This window comes from Cervus canadensis, chromosome 13, assembly GCF_019320065.1.
Source record: "Cervus canadensis isolate Bull #8, Minnesota chromosome 13, ASM1932006v1, whole genome shotgun sequence".
In the NCBI taxonomy this organism is placed as follows: Eukaryota; Metazoa; Chordata; class Mammalia; order Artiodactyla; family Cervidae; genus Cervus; species Cervus canadensis.
This window is the reverse complement of record NC_057398.1, coordinates 44,073,875-44,092,105: the sequence shown is the minus strand read 5'-3', so window position 1 is coordinate 44,092,105 and position 18,231 is coordinate 44,073,875. Positions and strand designations below refer to the sequence as shown.

Here is an 18,231-nt window from a genome sequence, read left to right as displayed (position 1 = left end):
TAAGCAAGGTGAAAAGACAACCCTCAGAATGGGAGAAAATAAATGAAATAAATGAAACAACTGACAAAGGAATAATTTCCAAAATATACAAGCAGCTCATACAACTCAATGCCAGAAAAACAAACAACCCAGTCAAAAAGTGGGGGAAAGATGTAAACAGACACTTCTCCAAAGAAGACATACAGATGGTTAACAAACACATGAAAAGATAGACGTGTTCCATTCATCTATCACATTCCATTCATGCTCATTAATAGAGAAATGCAAATCAAAACTACAATGAGATTATCACCTCACACCAGTCACAATGGCCATCATCAAAAAGTCTACAAACAACAAATGCTAGAGAGGGTGTGGAGAAACTGTTGGTGGGAATGTAAATTGATACAGGCACTATGGAAGACAGCATGGAGATTCTTTAAAAAAAAAAAAACTAAGAATAAAAATAAATAAACTAAGAATAAAACCACCATATGATGCAGAAATCCCACCCCTAGGCACACACCCTGAGGAAACCAAAATTGAAAAAGATACATGTATCCCATTGTTCATTGCAGCGCTATTTACAGTGGCCAGAACATGGAAGCAACCTAGATGTCCACTGACAGATGAATGGATAAAGAAGTTGTTGTACATACACACAATGGAATATTACTCAGCCATAAAAAGGAACACATTTGAGTCAGTTCTAATGAGGTGGATGAACCTAAAGCCTATTATACAGAGTGAAGTAAGTCAGAAAAAGAAAGATAAATATTGTATACTAACACATATATACGGAATCTAGAAAGATGGTACTGAAGAATTTATTTGAGGGCGGCAACAGAGAAACAGACATAAAGAACAGCCTTATGGACATGGGGAGAGGGGAGGAGAGGGTGAGATGTATCGAAAGAGTAACATGGAAACTTACATTACTATTGTAAAATAGATAGCCAACGGGAATTTTCTGTATGGCTCAAGAAACTCAAACAGGGACTCTGTATCAACCTAGAGGGGTGGGATGGGGAGGGAGATGGGAGGGAGGTTGAAGAGGGAGGGGATTTATATGACTGATTCATGTTGAGGTTTGACAGAAAACAACAGAATTCTGTAAAGCAATTATCCTTCAATAAAAAAATAAATTAAAAAAATGAGAACAAAAAACACTAGGGATGTGAAACAGTGTTTAGCAATAATAATTATACTGGGAAAATATATACATGAAATATGAATTTTTTCCTCAAACAATTTATGGTCTCCCAAAGTATATCCATCACTGCAAGTCTTTCACAGCACTGATGTACTTGAAAGAGGACATGGTAAGGCTGGAGGGCTGGACCAGCTCATGACAAGTCTTGTGACCCAAGTTAAGAGCTTGAAATTGACTCTGTCAAAGGTGAAGAACCAATGAAAGTTTTAGTTAGGCTGAGAATTTAGAATAATCACAGAGGTATGAATGAGATTTACAGCAAGACTGCAGACAGAAAGACCAGTTTAGATGTCATCTTGAAGGTCCAGGTGAAAGGGTAATGGCTTGAACTACAGCGAAGGCAGCAGGGTGAAGAAAAGATGGATTTCACTCTAGTCCTTGAATTTTGTTGACTGCTTAGCTGTGGGACAAGGGAAAAATTAATGGCTCCTTTATTTCCATGATTGTGCCTCCAGGCAAGATGAAGAAAATTAAATGAAGAGAAGGTGTTTCCAACGTAGACATAAGTGTTGTTAATAATGAGCAGTGTACATTCCTCATATTTGGTCTCAAATGGGAAGTATCCATTTCATGTCTTCTCTTTGACCTTTGACTCATTTTACTTTAATTTTGTAACTAACATCTGTTTGTATGACTCTAATAAAAGTAACTATTAAAGTTGGTATCACACAGCCCAGAAACAATAAAAAAGTTACTTATGTCTCCACATAAGTAATGTATTCCCTTTCATTCATAATTGAAATCTCCATTTCTAAAATCTATGACATTAAGTATTCTTAATTATTATAAATATTTTGTTTATAAATATTTTGTTTGCTGCATTTTAAAAAATTCTCACTTCCTTTTCCCCTAAGTTTTGTCAGTTTGGTTGTAGTACTGTGAGCCCTTCAGAAAGCAAGAAATGACAAAAATCAAATTTATGGGGGTGACGTTATTAGTCATGATATAATATCATGATAACTCTATCATATGAAGGGGATTTTTTATCATGGCCATATTTAATTTTAAAATGAGTTTTATTTGGTAATTAGCTATTCTCAGTCTGTTATAGCTGGAATATAGACTTTTGTCTCATGTGGAAGCTGAAATAAGTTTTACCAAATACTCATTTCCATGTTTTGAAATTGAGCTGGAGGGAGCATTATGCAGACACCAGCTAATTATAAAGGAAGTGGTTTTACCCTAATAGAGAAAAATAAGGTGGTAAAATCAACAAAGTGTTCAGGAAATTTAAAGAAGTTTGTTAGCTAGACTGTTGTGAAATATTTGTATGTGCATAATATACAAAATTCAAGGCAGTTTTAAGTATGCAATGAACTTTAAGAACTTGGCTATGATAAATTGGATTTTTTCAAAACGTAAAAAAAAATCTTGATTGTCACAGCTGTCATATCAGCATGCATTTTTTTAAAAACTTATCAAATTAGTGAATTTTTATGTAACCATTTTTAATATTGAATAAAGAAAAAAGCAACATTTTGGCATATTATGCATCATTATTTCAAGAAATGTTAAAACATAGTTGCAACGCAAAAAAAAGAAAAAAGCTTGTCCTCTGTATGGAGAAGGTGCTGTGACTGATAAAACAAGTCAAAAGTGGTTTGTGAAGTTTCATGCTGGAGGTTTCACACTAGACAGTACTCTGTGGTCGGGTAGAGTGGTTGATGGCAATCCAGTCAAGACACTCACTGAGAACAATCGGTGTTATACCACGCAGGAGATAGCCAATATACTCAAAACATCCAAATCGAGCATTGAAAGTCACTTGCACCAGCCTGGTTATGTTAATCACTTTGATGTTTGGTTTCTATGTAAGTTAAATGAACAAAACCTTCTTGACCATATTTCCACATGCAATTCTCTACTTAAATGTGATGAAAACTTCCCATTTTTTGAAAAAAACAATTATGACAGTCAATGAAAGGTGGATATTGTACAATAATATGGAATATAAAAGATCATGGGGCAAGCAAAATGACACCAACCACACCAAAGGCCGGTCTTCGTCCAAAGAAGGTGATGTAGTGTATATGGTGAGACTGGAAGGAACTCCTTTATTATGAGCTTCTTCCAGAAAACCAAAGGATTAATTCCAACAAGTACCACTTACAGTTAGACCAACTTAAAACAGCACTCAATGGAAAGTGTCAGGAATTAGTCAACAGAAAGTACATAATCTTCCATCAGGATAATACAAAACCTCATGTTGCTTTGATGACCTAGCAAAAACGGTTACAGCTTGGCTGGGTAGTTCTGATTCATCCACCATATTCACCAGACACTGCACCTTCAGATGTCTATTTATTTTAGTCTTCACAAAATTCTCTTAATGGAAAAAGTTTCAATTCCCCTGAAGACTGGAAAAGGCACCTGGAAAAGTTCTTTGCTCAAAAAGGTGAGACGTTTTGGGAAGATGGAATTACGAAGTTGCCTGAAAAATTGCTGAAGGCAGTGGAACAAAGCATTGAATACATTGTTCAATAAGGTTCTTGGTGAAAAATGAAAAATGTGTCATTTATTTTTATGTAAAAAACCAAAGGAGCTTTTTGGTCCACCCAGTATATCCAGTGATCATTTTTGGATGTGAGAGTTGGACCATTAAGAAAGCTGAGCACCAGTCAGTCATAAAGAAAATCAGTCCTGAGTATTCATTGGAATGACTGATGCTGAAGCTGAAGCTCCAATGTTTAGGTCACCTGATGCAACAAACTGACTCCTTAGAAAAGACCCTGATGCTGAGAAAGATTGAAGGCAGGAGAAGGGGATGACAGAGGATGAGATGGTTGGAAGGCATCACTGATTCGATGAACATGAGTTTGAGTTGTTAGGTTAGATAAAAGGAAATTCTGCTGTTTGCAATAACATGCTGGACCTTGAGAGTATTATGCTAAGTGAAGTAAGTCAGATGCAAAGAATCAGGGTATGTGATCAGCTTGTGCTCACAATCAAAATCAGCTTGTGCTCAAATTCCCTGATTAGCTGATGTGTTGGAATCCCCATTTTCAGTTTTCTGGTTCTAACTAGTCTGGGGGTTACATGCCAGGGGCATACTGATGCAGTGAACTTCTGGTTAAAGTTGCAGTCAACCTGGTGGGTGTTTTAATGTCTGCAAAAGTTAGGTACATGTTTCATACTCAGGGTTAGGTCTTTAAAACAGAATCTGGGGTCTTTGTGATAGATCTGTTATGTTTAACTCTTTAAGCTATAGCCATAACTGCTCAAGCTATAGGTACTCTCCTGCCTGACTCTCCTGTCTTTGTTTCTGCATTTTTTACTTCCCCAAACATTAACTGCTAGGGCCTGTCCTTTGCTCTGCCTGGAGAGCCTAGGGAGTCATGGTATATTTCTATAGCTGCTTTTCCCAATCAACAACAAGCAGGGACACAGAGCAGTCTGTTTTGTCCCAGACCTACTGGGAAGGTCCTGCAGGCTCTTTCTCCGTTTCAGTTTGGGAATTTTGTGTTCCTTAAAGGCTTAATAGAAATATTTTTTTGTTTGCAATTTTTTCCCCAAAATTAATTGATGAATTTATTTGTTTGACTTTGAGGATCTGAGCTATCATTTACTATTGGTTTCTAATTTTATCAAATTGGAATCAATTGAAATATTACTTTTAGCTTTCCATATAGTCAATTTTGTGATGGCCCTATATATAATTGAGAAGATGTATCTTTGCTAAATCTTTGATTCAAAATTCTATATACACATATTAACTAGTTCCTTAAATGTGACAGTCAAATCCATTAAATCCTGCTTTTTCCTTTTCTACTGTATCTTCTGATTTTTCAGAGACAGCCAAATAATTTAAGAGATCATTTTGATTACTCTGTATGCAGTGTGCATTTTTTTCAATTCTAAGTTACCTCAAATCCTTTTAGATTTGTAAACAAATCTATAGAATGCAGTGTTCTGTGAGTTTTAAATGAGTGAAGAATTCCCCCTCTCTTTTTTCATAGTTCACAGATTACTTTGCAATCAAATATGCTTCTATATGTTCTTCCAATAACACCAGAATGATATGTAAGGAATCAATACCGTACTGATAAGAAAATGACTCAGGAAACATAAGAGCTGGTCAACCTCATTCTTCTCTTAAAAATATGGATATACTGAAATTTATATACATTGACACTACTGAAAAAGAATATCTCATTTAGAATGTAATGAAAACCTTACCCTGTCTGCCTTACTCACTTTTAATTATGGGCAGTGCCTTGCCTTTAATGGGTATAGCATTGAATCATGCCACAGGCACACTGTGGTTAATCCCTATGGGGTTAACACTTCTTTTCTTTTTTTCTTTTTTTTTTTGCTGAACAGGGAAAAATAATACCAGGATTTCATATTATAAACAAGAAAAGTGGATACCTCACACCAGTCTATAGATGCATCTGGATTGTTGCAGAGCTTCCTATAAAAGCATTTCACATCTTGACTCTTCACTTCCGGACCAAAGAGTTCCTGTACCATCTTGTAAAACTTGTCATAATCAATTGCATCTGCATTGTAACAAAGCACAAGAATATTGTCATAAAATTCAAAGGACTATAATGCATTTTTAGTTGCTTTTTTCTATTTTCTAATTTATTTCCTGGTGGTGATGATTTAGTTGCTAAGTCGTATCTGACTTTTTGTGATCCTATGGGTTGTAGTTCACCAGGCTCCTCTGTCCAAGGGGATTCTCCAGGCAAGAATACTGGAGTGGGTTGCCATGCCGTCCTCCAGGGGATCTTCCCAACTCAAGGATCGAACCCATGTTTCCTGCATTGGCAGGTGGATTCTTTACTACTGAGCAACCTGGGAAGCCCAATCTATTTCCTTATTTCAACCTATAAAAACTTCTAAAGTTTAAAGATCTTTCCATGGGAACATAACCAAGCTCTTGGCTAGAATATTACATAGCCAGAAAGAAATAATTTATTTTGGTGTTTAGTATCTCCTCCAGATTTTATTTCAATTGTTTTAGAAGTCTTGTTCAGGAATACAAAGGTAAGAAAGTGAATTACTTCTTTCCTATTAGGAAGAAGTTTTACTAAGAGGAGTATTTCCTCGAACTAATCTTGGGTAGACGATAAAAGTGAGCAAAGAGCATGTCTTCTTTTGTTTTGCTTTGTTTTTTTCTCACCAAAATTGTTTTATTTTTTTCATTATGTCATTAGTTCATCTCAGCATATTTTAACATGTGATGTAAAGTAAGGGTGTTTCATTTTGGATTCTCTAAGAAGCAAACCCCAAGACAGATGCAGAATTGCAAGAAATTTACTGGGGGTGGGGGGAACTCCTGTGAAAGAAAGAAGAATGGGAAGAGGAGTATGTGATGAGAGAGTTCAGCTCATAATAAAGTTCTGATACATGTTAAGGGAAAGAGAAGTGAATTTATTCAACACAAGAAAGACAGGTCTCCATACCACCTTTCAATGGAACTCCCACAGATCCTGAGCCCTCACTTGCCCCTTAATCCTCTTAGGTCTCAGCAAAGAGATTGTTACTGGAAGTGCGTGTGGTAACAACCTACCTGCAGGTTCCTTGGTTCCCAGAATTCTCCTGCCCCTAACCCTTGTAATGCATTACTTTTCACAGTTTATCCCAATCCTTTACATGCAGAGCACATTCAATAATGTTCTTCATATCTACTGTCATTATTTGTGTAACTTCCCTCTTTCTCTTTACCATTTGCAGTTGTTCTGTAATTGTTGAAAGGCTCCAATCTGTTTTACACTCTCTCTTCTAAAACCTCTCTCCTTGAAATAATTTTTACTAATGTCAAGTTTCCTAAAGTCTTGGATAACATCTGATTTTTCCTGACTTTTTATCACTAACTTGCCACATGCTAGACAAAGTGAAAAAAAAAAAAATCTGTACTCTAGCTGTATGCAGGTCAGGAAGCAACAGTTAGAACTGGACGTGGAACAACAGACTGGTTCCAAATAGGAAAAGGAGTAGGTCAAGGCTGTATATTGTCACCCTGCTTATTTAACTTATATGCAGAGTACATCATGAGAAACACTAGGCTGGAAGAAGCACAAGCTGGAATCAAGATTGCCGGGAGAAATATCAATAACCTCAGATATGCAGAGGACACCACCCTTATGCAGAAATTGAAGAGAACTAAAGAGCCGCTTGATGAAAGTGAAAGAGGAGAGTGAAAAAGTTGGCTTAAAAGCTCAACATTTAGAAAACTAAGATCATGGCATCCAGTCCCGTCACTTCATGGCAGATAGATGGGGAAACAGTGGAAACAGTGGCTGACTTTATTTTTCAGGGCTCCAAAATCACTGCGGATGGTGATTGCAGCCATGAAATTAAAAGATGCTTACTCCTTGGAAGGAAAGTTTTGACTAACCTAGACAGCATATTAAAAAGCAGAGACATTACTTTGCCAACAAAGGTCCATCTAGTCAAGGCTATGGTTTTTCCAGTGGTCATGTATGGATGTGAGAGTTGGACTGTGAAGAAAGCTGAGCACTGAAGAATTGATGCTTTTGAACTGTGGTGTTGGAGAAGACTCTTGAGAGTCCCTTGGACTGCAAGAGATCCAACCAGTTCATCCTGAAGAAGATCAGTCCTGGGTGTTCACTGGAAGGATTGATGTTGAAGCTGAAACTCCAGTACTTTGGCCACCTGATGTGTAGAGCTGATTCATTTGAAAAGACCCTGATGCTGGGAAAGATTGAGGGCAGGAGGAGAAGGGGATGACAGAGGATGAGATGGTTGGATGGCATCACCGACTGAATGGACATGGGTTTGGGTAAACTCCAGGAGTTGATGATGGACAGGGAGGCCTGGCGTGCTACAAGTTCATGGGGTCACAAAGAGTCGGACATGACTGAGTGACTGAACTGAACTGAGCTGAGCTTTGTTAATTATTGATTTTTTTGTGAGCCATACTAGTAATTCAATACTTCTAACTTTCTACTTTCCCACCTATTAAATGGGCATGATTACAATCACTATGAAGAACAACTGTTGACTATTTGACACTGTAACCACACAGGTACACAACCCACACCATTGACTGAATGTTGATTTTGACAGATTTCGTGATTCACTGAGGCATAGCTATTGAGTTACAGGACAACAAGGAGTTAGACACAAATATACATTAAGCAACTTATGTGTCAGAGCTGAGCTAGACAGTGGTCATAGAATGGAAAACTAGGTAGCCAAGACCCCTTCTTCTGGTAGTTTATATTCTAATGGGATAAACAGAAAATCAAGTGAACAAAATATTTACAGGCTATGACAGGCAAGACTAATTACTAGAGATGGACATTGGATTAGTGGTTATCTGCGTAACAGGGCCTGAGAGAACATTCTGGAATGGTAGAGATATTCTGTCTTGACCTAGTTGACACCTACAGGTAAGTTTACATATGTCCAAATGTATTGAGTTATACACTTAAAAGCAGTGCACTTTCTGTGTTTTACTGTAAGTAGGTCATAGCTTAGTAGCAATGTGAGAATCATTAAGTTGAGAAGGAGATAAATGCTCAGAAGGAAATCAATAGGGAGATGTGATACTAACAGAATTATCCTGTGCTGGTGGGTGAGGGTGGACCTGAGAGAATCCCTTTCTAAGGACAGGTAAAAAGCAACAAAGCTGAGACCCGATAAGCAAAAGGAGTCAGACACATGCTAAAGCTTGAGAAGAGCATTTTAGGTAGAGGCTGACAAACACGAAGATGCTAAGGCAGGAAAGAGCTTGGTGTATTCTGGAAAGAAAGGTCAGTGATATGAAGTATAGTGAGGACTGGGGAAAGTTATCATGAGGTGAGATCAGAGAAGAAGAAGGGCCAAGTTAGAGTTAGAAGTTTGTATTTTATTCGAAGCATAATGGTGAGCTATCACTAGCGTGTTTGAAAGACCCTGGTTGCTATGAGGAGACAAGGATAAAAACTATAAAGTTAGTGAGGGGTTTGAGCATTTAGTTCAGGTTTCAGATGTGGAGGCTTAGGTCAAGATGATACATTTATGCCTCTTTTCTCTGTGCGTGTGTGCTCAGTTGCTCAATCCTGTCTGACTCTTTGCCACCTCATGAACTGTAGCCTGCCAGGCTCCTCTGTCCATGGGAATTCCCAGGCAAGCATACCGGAGTGAGTTGCCGTTTCCTCTTCCAGGGGATCTTCCTGACTAAAGGATTGAACTCACATCTCCTGCATTGGCAGGTGGATTCTGTACCACTGATCCACTTGGGAAGCCCACCTATTTTGTCCACTTAATTATTAATAACAACACCTTTCATTCTTGAAAGTGTCCTCGGCTGGGTGATAAGTGGTATAGGCACGATGGTAAATAATCTGCCTGCAATGCAGGAGACCTGGGTTCAATTCCGGGCTTGGGAAGATCCCTGGAGAAGGAAATGACAACCCACTCCAGTATTCTTGCCTGGAGAATTCAATGGACAGAGAAGCCTGGGGGGCTACAGTCCATGCGGTCACCCAGAGTCGGACATGACTGAGCAACTCATACACACATACACACACAGGTACCAAAGAGAGATCACTGAGATGGTGAGATATGGCTGGAAGAAGAATTGCAAAGACTTGCTAATAGCTTGTAAGTTTGGGGGACAGAATTTGTGAGTGAAGGACAGGCTGGATTCTAGAGTAATGGTTGTTATTGGGAGGGTTTGCCCTACCTCTCTCATAGGCCATTTGGCAATGTCTGCAGACATTTTTGATTGTTACAATGAGGGATGAGGATGCTTCTGACATCTGGTGGGTAGAAGCCAGAGATGACACTAAATATTCTGCAGTGCATAAGATAGCCCGCCCCCACTCCTGGCCTCACACACATACTCATAGAATACACATGCAGACAGAACAAAGAATTATCAAGCCCCAAATGTCAGCAGTATCAAGGTTAAGAAAGCTTGTTCTAGAATGACACTCACGTTTCTGATTTCAAAACTGAACAGATATTGGTACTATTTACCAAAACAGGGGCAAATGAGTAAGAGTCATATTTCTTGAGAAAAATAAACCATTCAATCTTGGTAATATTAAGTTTGAATTCATATGAGAGATCCAAATAGCTTAGCTGTTTTAAATTCATACCAACTAGTACATATAGATGTCTCATTCTAAATGCCACTGGATAAGGAATGTAAGACTTTTCTTTCCTCAAATGATTTTAAGTCTATTGGGTAATTATCAAGAAGATTTAAGAGCAATATTGCACAGATGAACTCCTACAATATACTTGATATAGTTTTTGAGGTAAACAACGGTGCCGTTAAGAAACATTCTCTCTAGTTCTCAGCTTCTTGCCTGTCTTGCCTATGATGAGAGGTAGACCCGATTTGGGGCTTCCCAAGTGACCCACTGGTAAAGAATCCACCTGCCAGGGAGGAGACACAGGTTCGATCTCTAGGGTTGGGAAGATCACCTGGAGAAAGAAATGACAACCCACTCCAGTATTCTTGCCTGGGAATTCCCATGGACAGAGGGGCCTGGTGGGCTACCGTCTGTGGTATCTCAAAAGAGTCAGACACAACTAAGCAAGTTAATAACAACAACAACAAAAATGAATGTATGCCAGTATTAGCAGTCTGATAAAAATTCAGATTACATTTCTCCCTTCTCAATCTTTTAGTTTAGTCCCTGTCATAAAGGTAATTTATCTAGCCGTACTTAGTTTAGATCAAATCTAATACACATATATATACATATATAACTATAAACTACACTCACTAGTACATTACACTTTAGTTATAGTATAATGTACTATAAAAATGTAGATATGTCTATAATATATATGTGTTCTCTCTCTAAACATAAATATATATATATGTATATGTGTGTGCATATAAACATATATATTAGAGAAAGAAATTTTCAGTGTGGCTTTGTAATTGCAAGCTTGTATATTTAAGCAAGGTTTATTTGTTTAGCACACATTTAAGGAGCACTTCCTGGCTTCAGACTCTGGGCTAACCCCGAGGTTACCAAGTCTTCAAAGCACTCACAGTTCAATGCTGGAAAGAAAGGGCAGGAATACACACACGTATATCAATTTCAACAAGTTAAGATCAGCAGTAAATTCCTTGAGATGGCAATAAAGTGCATCAAAATTTCTAAGGGTGGCTTTGCTCAGGAAAAGTTTGGACGTTTTTGTGAAGAAGTGACATTTGATTTGGATCTTGAAAAATGAGGAAGTATTCATAGACCCTCCAAAAGGGAGGAAATGTACACCACTTTGCAGGGATGACTCGTGCAAAATCAGAGTAGTCAACAGTATGCCAGGTTTGGAAATGCTGAGAAGTTCATGTTAGGACAGAAGGTGCAGGCAGGGCAATTGCAAAGAGCTACAACTGGAGTAGGCTAGGGGATGATGTCAAGTTAACATATATGGATTTTAAAGGTGCCCTAACATACTAGGACTTCCCTGGTGGCTGACATGGTGAAGTGTCTGTCTACAATGTGGGAGACCCGGGTTCGGTCCCTGGGTCGGGAAGATCCCCTGGAGAAGGAAATGGCAACCCACTCCAGTACTCTTGCCTGGAAAATCCCATGGATGGAGGAGCCTGGTAGGCTACAGTCCACGGGGTCGCAAAGAGTCTGACACGACTGAGTGATTGAACTGAACTGAACTGAATATACTAGGAATGTGGAAATTCTACACAGATTTTTAAAGGAAAATCTCCCAGCAGAAGTATACAGAAAGGAATCACTCTTGGCAAGAAGACCATTATATAAAGAAGCTGTTATAATAACCCAAGAGTGAGATGCCGTGAAATAGAGAGTCAAAATTTATACCAAGACACCTGGCTTAGGAGACTAGGTAGTTGATGTCTATGCTGTAAGACTGAGAGAGAATGCAAGCAAAGCTCAAGAGAAAAAGACGCAAAGAAAGAATGAGAAGAAGAAAAAATAAGAGGAGAGTGGTGTTCATAGGTGACACAGAAGAGAATTTCTAGAAGCAGTAGCAGCTAACTGTTTATGCAGTGAAATGGCCAAGTAAGCTGGAAAATATAAACAAATTGTTGAATTTGGCAGGCATATTAGGTGATCGAATACCGTGGTAAGAGGATTTTTCAGCAAAGTGATGAAGGAAGCCATACTTGATTGAAAATGAAGTGGTGACACTATGGGGAAATTTAGCAGAGAAGCAAAAGAAAAACATACAAGCTTAAAAGGAAGAGAAAGTCAAGGTAAGGATTGTCATCATAATTTTAGTTTTAGAGGACAAAACCAGTGGAAAAGGAGGCTTTTGCAGTTGTTGCAGCAAGGTAGCAACAGCTCTGGAGGGGAGGAGGCATGGAAGAAAGGACAGGTATCGCTTCAGGTACTTTGGAAGTGGAAGAGAGAGAGTTTGAGAGAGTTCTTATCTGTTGGCTTTGCTTTCACTTATGATGGTGGAAGCTTGACTGAGAGGAGGTGAGATCCTATTGAGGACTCAGAAAAAGTGCAAGGGTTTGGAAAATCAGTTACAGAGAGAGTTAAACTGACAAGGGGACTAGGAAAACATGAAACCTTACTGAGTAGTTTAGAAAGCCCAGCCAAGTTCTCAATCACTTAACAAGAGCATATCTATTAATAAAAGGTCTGAGTCAGCTCTAACACTTAGGAATTGAGTGACCTGAACAGATGATTTTTACGTATCTCTCATTTGTTAACAAATAAAACGGAGTTAATAGCAATAAGGAGCCTAGCAGACTAGAGTCCAATTCAGTTCAGTCACTCAGCCATGTCCAACTCTTTGTGACCCCATGGACTGCAGCACGCCTGGCCTCCCTATCCATCACCAACTCCCAGAGTTTACTCAAACTCATGTCAATTGAGTCGGTGATGTCACCCAACCACCTCATCCTCTGTCATCCCCTTCTCCTCCCGCCTTCAATCTTTCCCAGCATCAGGGTCTTTTCCAATAAGTCAGTTCTTCGCATCAGGTATCCAAAGTATTGGAGCTTCAGCTTCAGTATCAGTCCTTCCAATGAAAATTCAGGACTGATTTCCTTTAGGATTGGCTGGTTTGGTCTCCTTGCTGTCTAAGGGACTTTCAAGAGTCTTCTCCAACAACACAGTTCAAAAGCATCAATTCTTTGGCACTCAGCTTTCTTTGTGGTCCAACTCTCACATCTATACATGACTACTAGACAAAGCATGGCTTTGACTAGACATCCATGGGGTGGCAAAAGAGTTGGACATGACTTAGCAACTCAACAACAACAAAAATAGCAATGACAGTAATATTTGCCTTTTAGAATTGTTATGAGAAGTAATTAAATTGTATTTATTAAAATGATTTGTAAATTCTTAAATACTATCGACTACAAATTGGCAGTTGCCAAGGGCATTTGCCATCTGCCTTTGCTGGGATTGAATCTGTGCTGCTGTAGCAGCTGACCTTTGACACTCCCCGAAGGGAGTTCAGGGTGGAGAGCAGGGGTTCCTAGGTGGCACTAGTGGTAAGGAACCCACTTCACAATACAGGAGTTGTAAGAGACTTGGGTTTGATCCCTGGGTCGGGAAGATCTCCTGGAGGAGGCCATGGCAACCCACTCTAGTGTTCTTGCCTGGAGAATCTCATAGACAGAGGAGTCTGGTGGGCTTTAGTCCATCGGCCGCAAAGAATAAGACAGGACTGAAGTGACTTAGCACACAGGCACAAGCTCCAGGAAAAATGGTGGAACAGGTTTTTAGATAGTTAGATATTTTCAGGAACTGATTTAACGACCCCATCCCTTGCACTCTCCTCATATCTAGAAAAGTCCTTAATCCCTTAATGGTGACTTCAGCTCCTTGTGACTATCAGAAAATCTTTTGTAAGATAAGTGCTTGATTGCATGAACTTCCATTTCACCAAAATCTCATATATTGACCTTCCCCCACTACCTCTTGAAGCAGTCTCTCAGAGGTATCTGAGGTGCTGTCTCCCAGACTGCAGTCCCCATTTTGCCTCCAATAAAATTTAACTCGCAACTCTCAGGTTGTACATCTTTTTTAAGTCAACAAGACTATTCAAATAATACTGGTTTGGGTTTGAACACCCAAAGTCAACATTTTCACTTATTTATGGCTATGTTGTTGTCATTGTTGTTCAGTCACTCAGTCGTGTCCTTCTCTTTGCAGCCCCAGGAACTGTAGCCCAGCAGACTCCTCTATCCATAGGATTTCCCAGGCAAAAATACTGGAGTGAGTTGCCATTTCCTACTCCAGCCTGGCATATTAAGAGGCTGGCCCAGCTGACCCTCTAGCAGTTATGTGGGCCCCACTACTTTCCTGACAACAGCAGGATTTGTTCTGTTAGAATTTTACTCTACCATTAAGCCTTACTCTTCACTGCTATCCTCAATGATCTGAAGCTACACACTACACCACTCCCCTTCAACCTTGACCGTGGAGCTATACATTCAGTTCTGTGTTGGTATCTGATTCTAGTAATCCTGGCAGATCACTGCTCACCACCATCTCCTTACCTTGGCATGCTTGAAATTATTCCAGCCTAGAGACATGAGGAGAGGCCCAGAGAGTGAATCACGGTGAGGCAGGAAACTTTGCCTTACTTAAAAAATTCTTTATGATCTTGTGATACCCTTAGGTAAAGTGATGGCAGGTGGTTCATGTGGCTTACTAATGATCAGTATGCACTAGTCACTCAAGTGGTAATGAATCTGCCTGCAAGACAGGAAACCTGGGTTTGATCCCTGGGTCTAGAAGGCCCCCTGGAGAATGGAATGGCTACCCACTCCAGTATTCTTTCCTGGAGAATTCCATGGACAGAAGAGCCTGGCAGTCTGCAGTCCATGGGGTCACAAAGAATTGGACACAACTAAGCGACTAAGCATGCCTGCAATGCCCTATTGAGAGTCCCAGAGCAACCAGTAAGACGTCAAATGGTAGATTCCACAGAAGAAGTCTTAGATGTCAATTAACCCACCCCCCCTAATTTTACATTTGAAGAGCTAACATTCAGAGAAGTGAAAAGAGCTTCCTCAAGTCCACTTAGCTATTCAAGGACAGAATCAGATGAGGAACTGGACACCACCCTCCCATTCAATGTCTTTGCTATTCAGCTATGTTGCCTCTCCCTGTTACAAGAAGTAATTAAATTATATTTATTAAAGTAATTTGTAAATTATTAAATTATATCATCTTTATGTTTGATTGTATTCCCAGTTCTAATCAACAGACCCAACTGGACTGCCCCATGTTCACTGATCTTACCTTCTTTTTGGGTAAACAAGCCGGCTCTTTCATCTCTTTTCTGGGCCGCTAGGTGTTCAACCAATCTTTCAAACCCTTTCAAGGCTGTCCTGAAACTGCTAACCTGCAGTGCAGTGTTGATATGTTTTTCCTCCTTGATATCCATAAGAACATAGGGAATCTTTTATTTCTGTCCAGAAATAACAATGTAAATTTGCCAACTTGGAAAACCTCCCAGTTGTTGCAATGCCTCCCTGCTGCCTCAATTTTTGCCCTAGGTCTCATTCCTTTGATCTTAACATCCCATACTGTGGGTAGGAGTATAGCAGGGAAAATACTGACTTAGGTCTAATGCATTTCACATAGGCAAACACTTCAGTAAAACCCCTGACCTCATAATGTTACCAGTGTCCTTCATATGGTCCTTATTGCATCATAATACCTTTGTAACATCCTCCTTCCTTCATAAAGAGGAAATAGAGATTTCTTTCTCCACAGATTTGTGTGTATGTATGTATGTGTGTGTGGGGGGGTGGGGTATGTGTATACACTGCCTAAGAGGAAAGAAAAATGGATAAAGGCCAAGTATGGAAACTGGGCATTACCTTCTCCCCCATATATCTCTTTTCACCTCATTTTGCCTTCTTCAGGATATGCCTTGGAGAGTAAAATTCACATTTCTTGCAGCCATACTTGATTGGATACCTGAACTTCTAAAGATGAAAATGTATTTCAGTATCTGACCTTTCTATGACAAATGAAGATAGTTTTTGAGGTCATAGAGAATAAAAATACTTTTTCTTCCTTTATGTATAGTCCTTCAATTAAAATAATAAAGCAAGTCAGTATGAGGAAGAGGTAGTTCCTGACTGAGAGGAAAGTTATTTCAAGGTATCATTAGTTGAATGAGAAGAAGCTTTCTCTTTGTCTCCTTTCCTCTAATTGCAAGCTCCAATACTCCAATACTATTTAGTGCAATTGCTATTGAATCAAGTTTTCCAATATTTAACTCTTTATGGGAAGGAGAGATTGTCTAATATCTTACCACCATGAGCTAACTGCCTATGCTTTAGATGAGTTAGCTGAAGTCCATCTTTAAAAACATCTGCAAGACCTTGCATTCAGAAGTGAATCAGGTAGCATTGCTGGGTACCTCCAGTTGTAACACTGTCTCCTTAATATTCATCTCTGGCTACTAAAAGAAGGACAAAATAAAACTTTTATGTAGGAAAAAAATCTCCTAATTTCTTTTGTTCCTTCTCTTTTCCCTTAAAAGCTTTCAAAGTATAGGCAGTGACACATTAAGGACTACTTTTCCTACCATTCTCACGCATTCTCATTTTCATCCATCCATTCATTCAGCAGATATTCACTGAACACCTGCTTCATGTTAGATACTATTTTAGGCACTGAGGAAACAACATTGAACAAAAGAGCTTATTGAGCTTTCAGTCTAATGGAGAAGACACACAAACAAGCAAATAAGTAAATAATATGCCAGAAGGTGATAAGTACTCTAAAGAAAAAGAGTAAAAGTATGTTGGGTTGGGGGTAAGTCAAAGGACATGGATGAGGGATCAGAAAAGGACTCATTAATAAAAAGACACCTGGACACAAACCAGAGAGAAGTAAGGTAGCAAGCCATGTGGACAAATGGTAGAAGGGTACTCCAAGAAAAGCATGCATAAAATCCTGATATCAAACTGTGCTTAATATGTCTGAGAAACAACAAAGCAGTCATGTGACTGGGGTGATGTGGTATGTGAAGAGAAGGTGGGGAGATAACATCAGAGAGTCAGACGTGGAGCCAAATCTGTTGAAGAACAGTCTATAGAGTAATCACTAATCTGCTATTGAGTAGAATGCTGATATCTGATTCACAGTTGAAAAGGATTGTTTCAACTGCTTGTTAGTTGCTCAGTCGTGTCTGACTCATTGCAACATGAACTGTAGCCCACTGGGCTCCTCTGTCCATGGGATTTCCCAGGCAATAGTACTGGAGTGGGTTGCCATTTCCTTCTCCATTCAACTGCTTAGTAGAGATAAGTTGAAGGAGAGAAAGAGTAGAAGCAGGAAAACCAACTAGGTGGCAATTTCAGTAATCCAAGTAAGAGATGATAGTGGTTTAGATGAAGATAGGACTAAGATGTCAGGCTGTATGAAGATAGATATGATAGAATTTGCTGATAGATTAGATGGGAATATGATAGCAAGAGAAGAATCAAGAATAATTCCAGGGATTCTGGGAGGACAGAATAGTTACTCACTTCTGGGGAGGAAGTCAGTGGGAGAAGGAGATTTTGAGGAGAGAATTAAGAGTTCAATTTGGGATGTGTTAAGTTTGAGAAGTCTATTAGATAAACAATTGTGGATATTGAATAGTCAGATGTAACAATCTAGGGTTCAGGGGAGAGCTTAAAAATCATCAGCACTTGCTCTGCTGTGTTTAGTTGCTCAGTCATGTCCAACTCTTTGCAATCCATGGACTGTAGCCTGTAAGGCTCCTCCATGGAATTTGCTAGGCAAGAATACTGACGTGGCTGGTATTTCCTACTCCAGGGGATCTTCCCGACCCAGGGATTGAACTCACGTTTCCTACATTGGTAGGTGGATTCTTTACCACTGGACCCCTGGGAAGCCACCATCAGCACTTCGGTGGTATTCAAAGCCATTGGACTACATGAGATCTCCTTGAAGAAACAAAAAAACTGAGGACCAAACCTTGAGCATGCCACTGTTCAGAGGTCAGAGTGATCAGGAAGAACCACTGATGGAAACTAAGTAGGAGTGGCCGGTGAAGTAGAAGAGTCAAGAGAAAGGAGTATTTCAGAAACCAAGAGGAGAAAGTGTTTTGAAAAGGAAGGAGATGTTGGAAAGACTAATAGTTTACTC

General features: G+C 39.4%; 1 protein-coding gene across 2 annotated transcripts in view; it reads right to left on the bottom strand.

Moving 5' to 3' along the window:
* Positions 1 to 15,505, bottom strand: part of WDR64 (WD repeat domain 64) — a 122,095-nt gene extending 106,590 nt beyond the window's left edge. For both annotated transcript variants that reach the window (XM_043485765.1, XM_043485764.1), the window contains exons 1-2: positions 15,361 to 15,505; positions 5,561 to 5,691 (exon numbers count right to left, since the gene is read on the bottom strand). In XM_043485765.1, the coding sequence (XP_043341700.1) occupies positions 5,561 to 5,691; positions 15,361 to 15,505 (276 nt within the window). The remainder of the gene's footprint in view (positions 1 to 5,560; positions 5,692 to 15,360) is intronic.
* Positions 15,506 to 18,231: the final 2,726 nt, after the last annotated feature.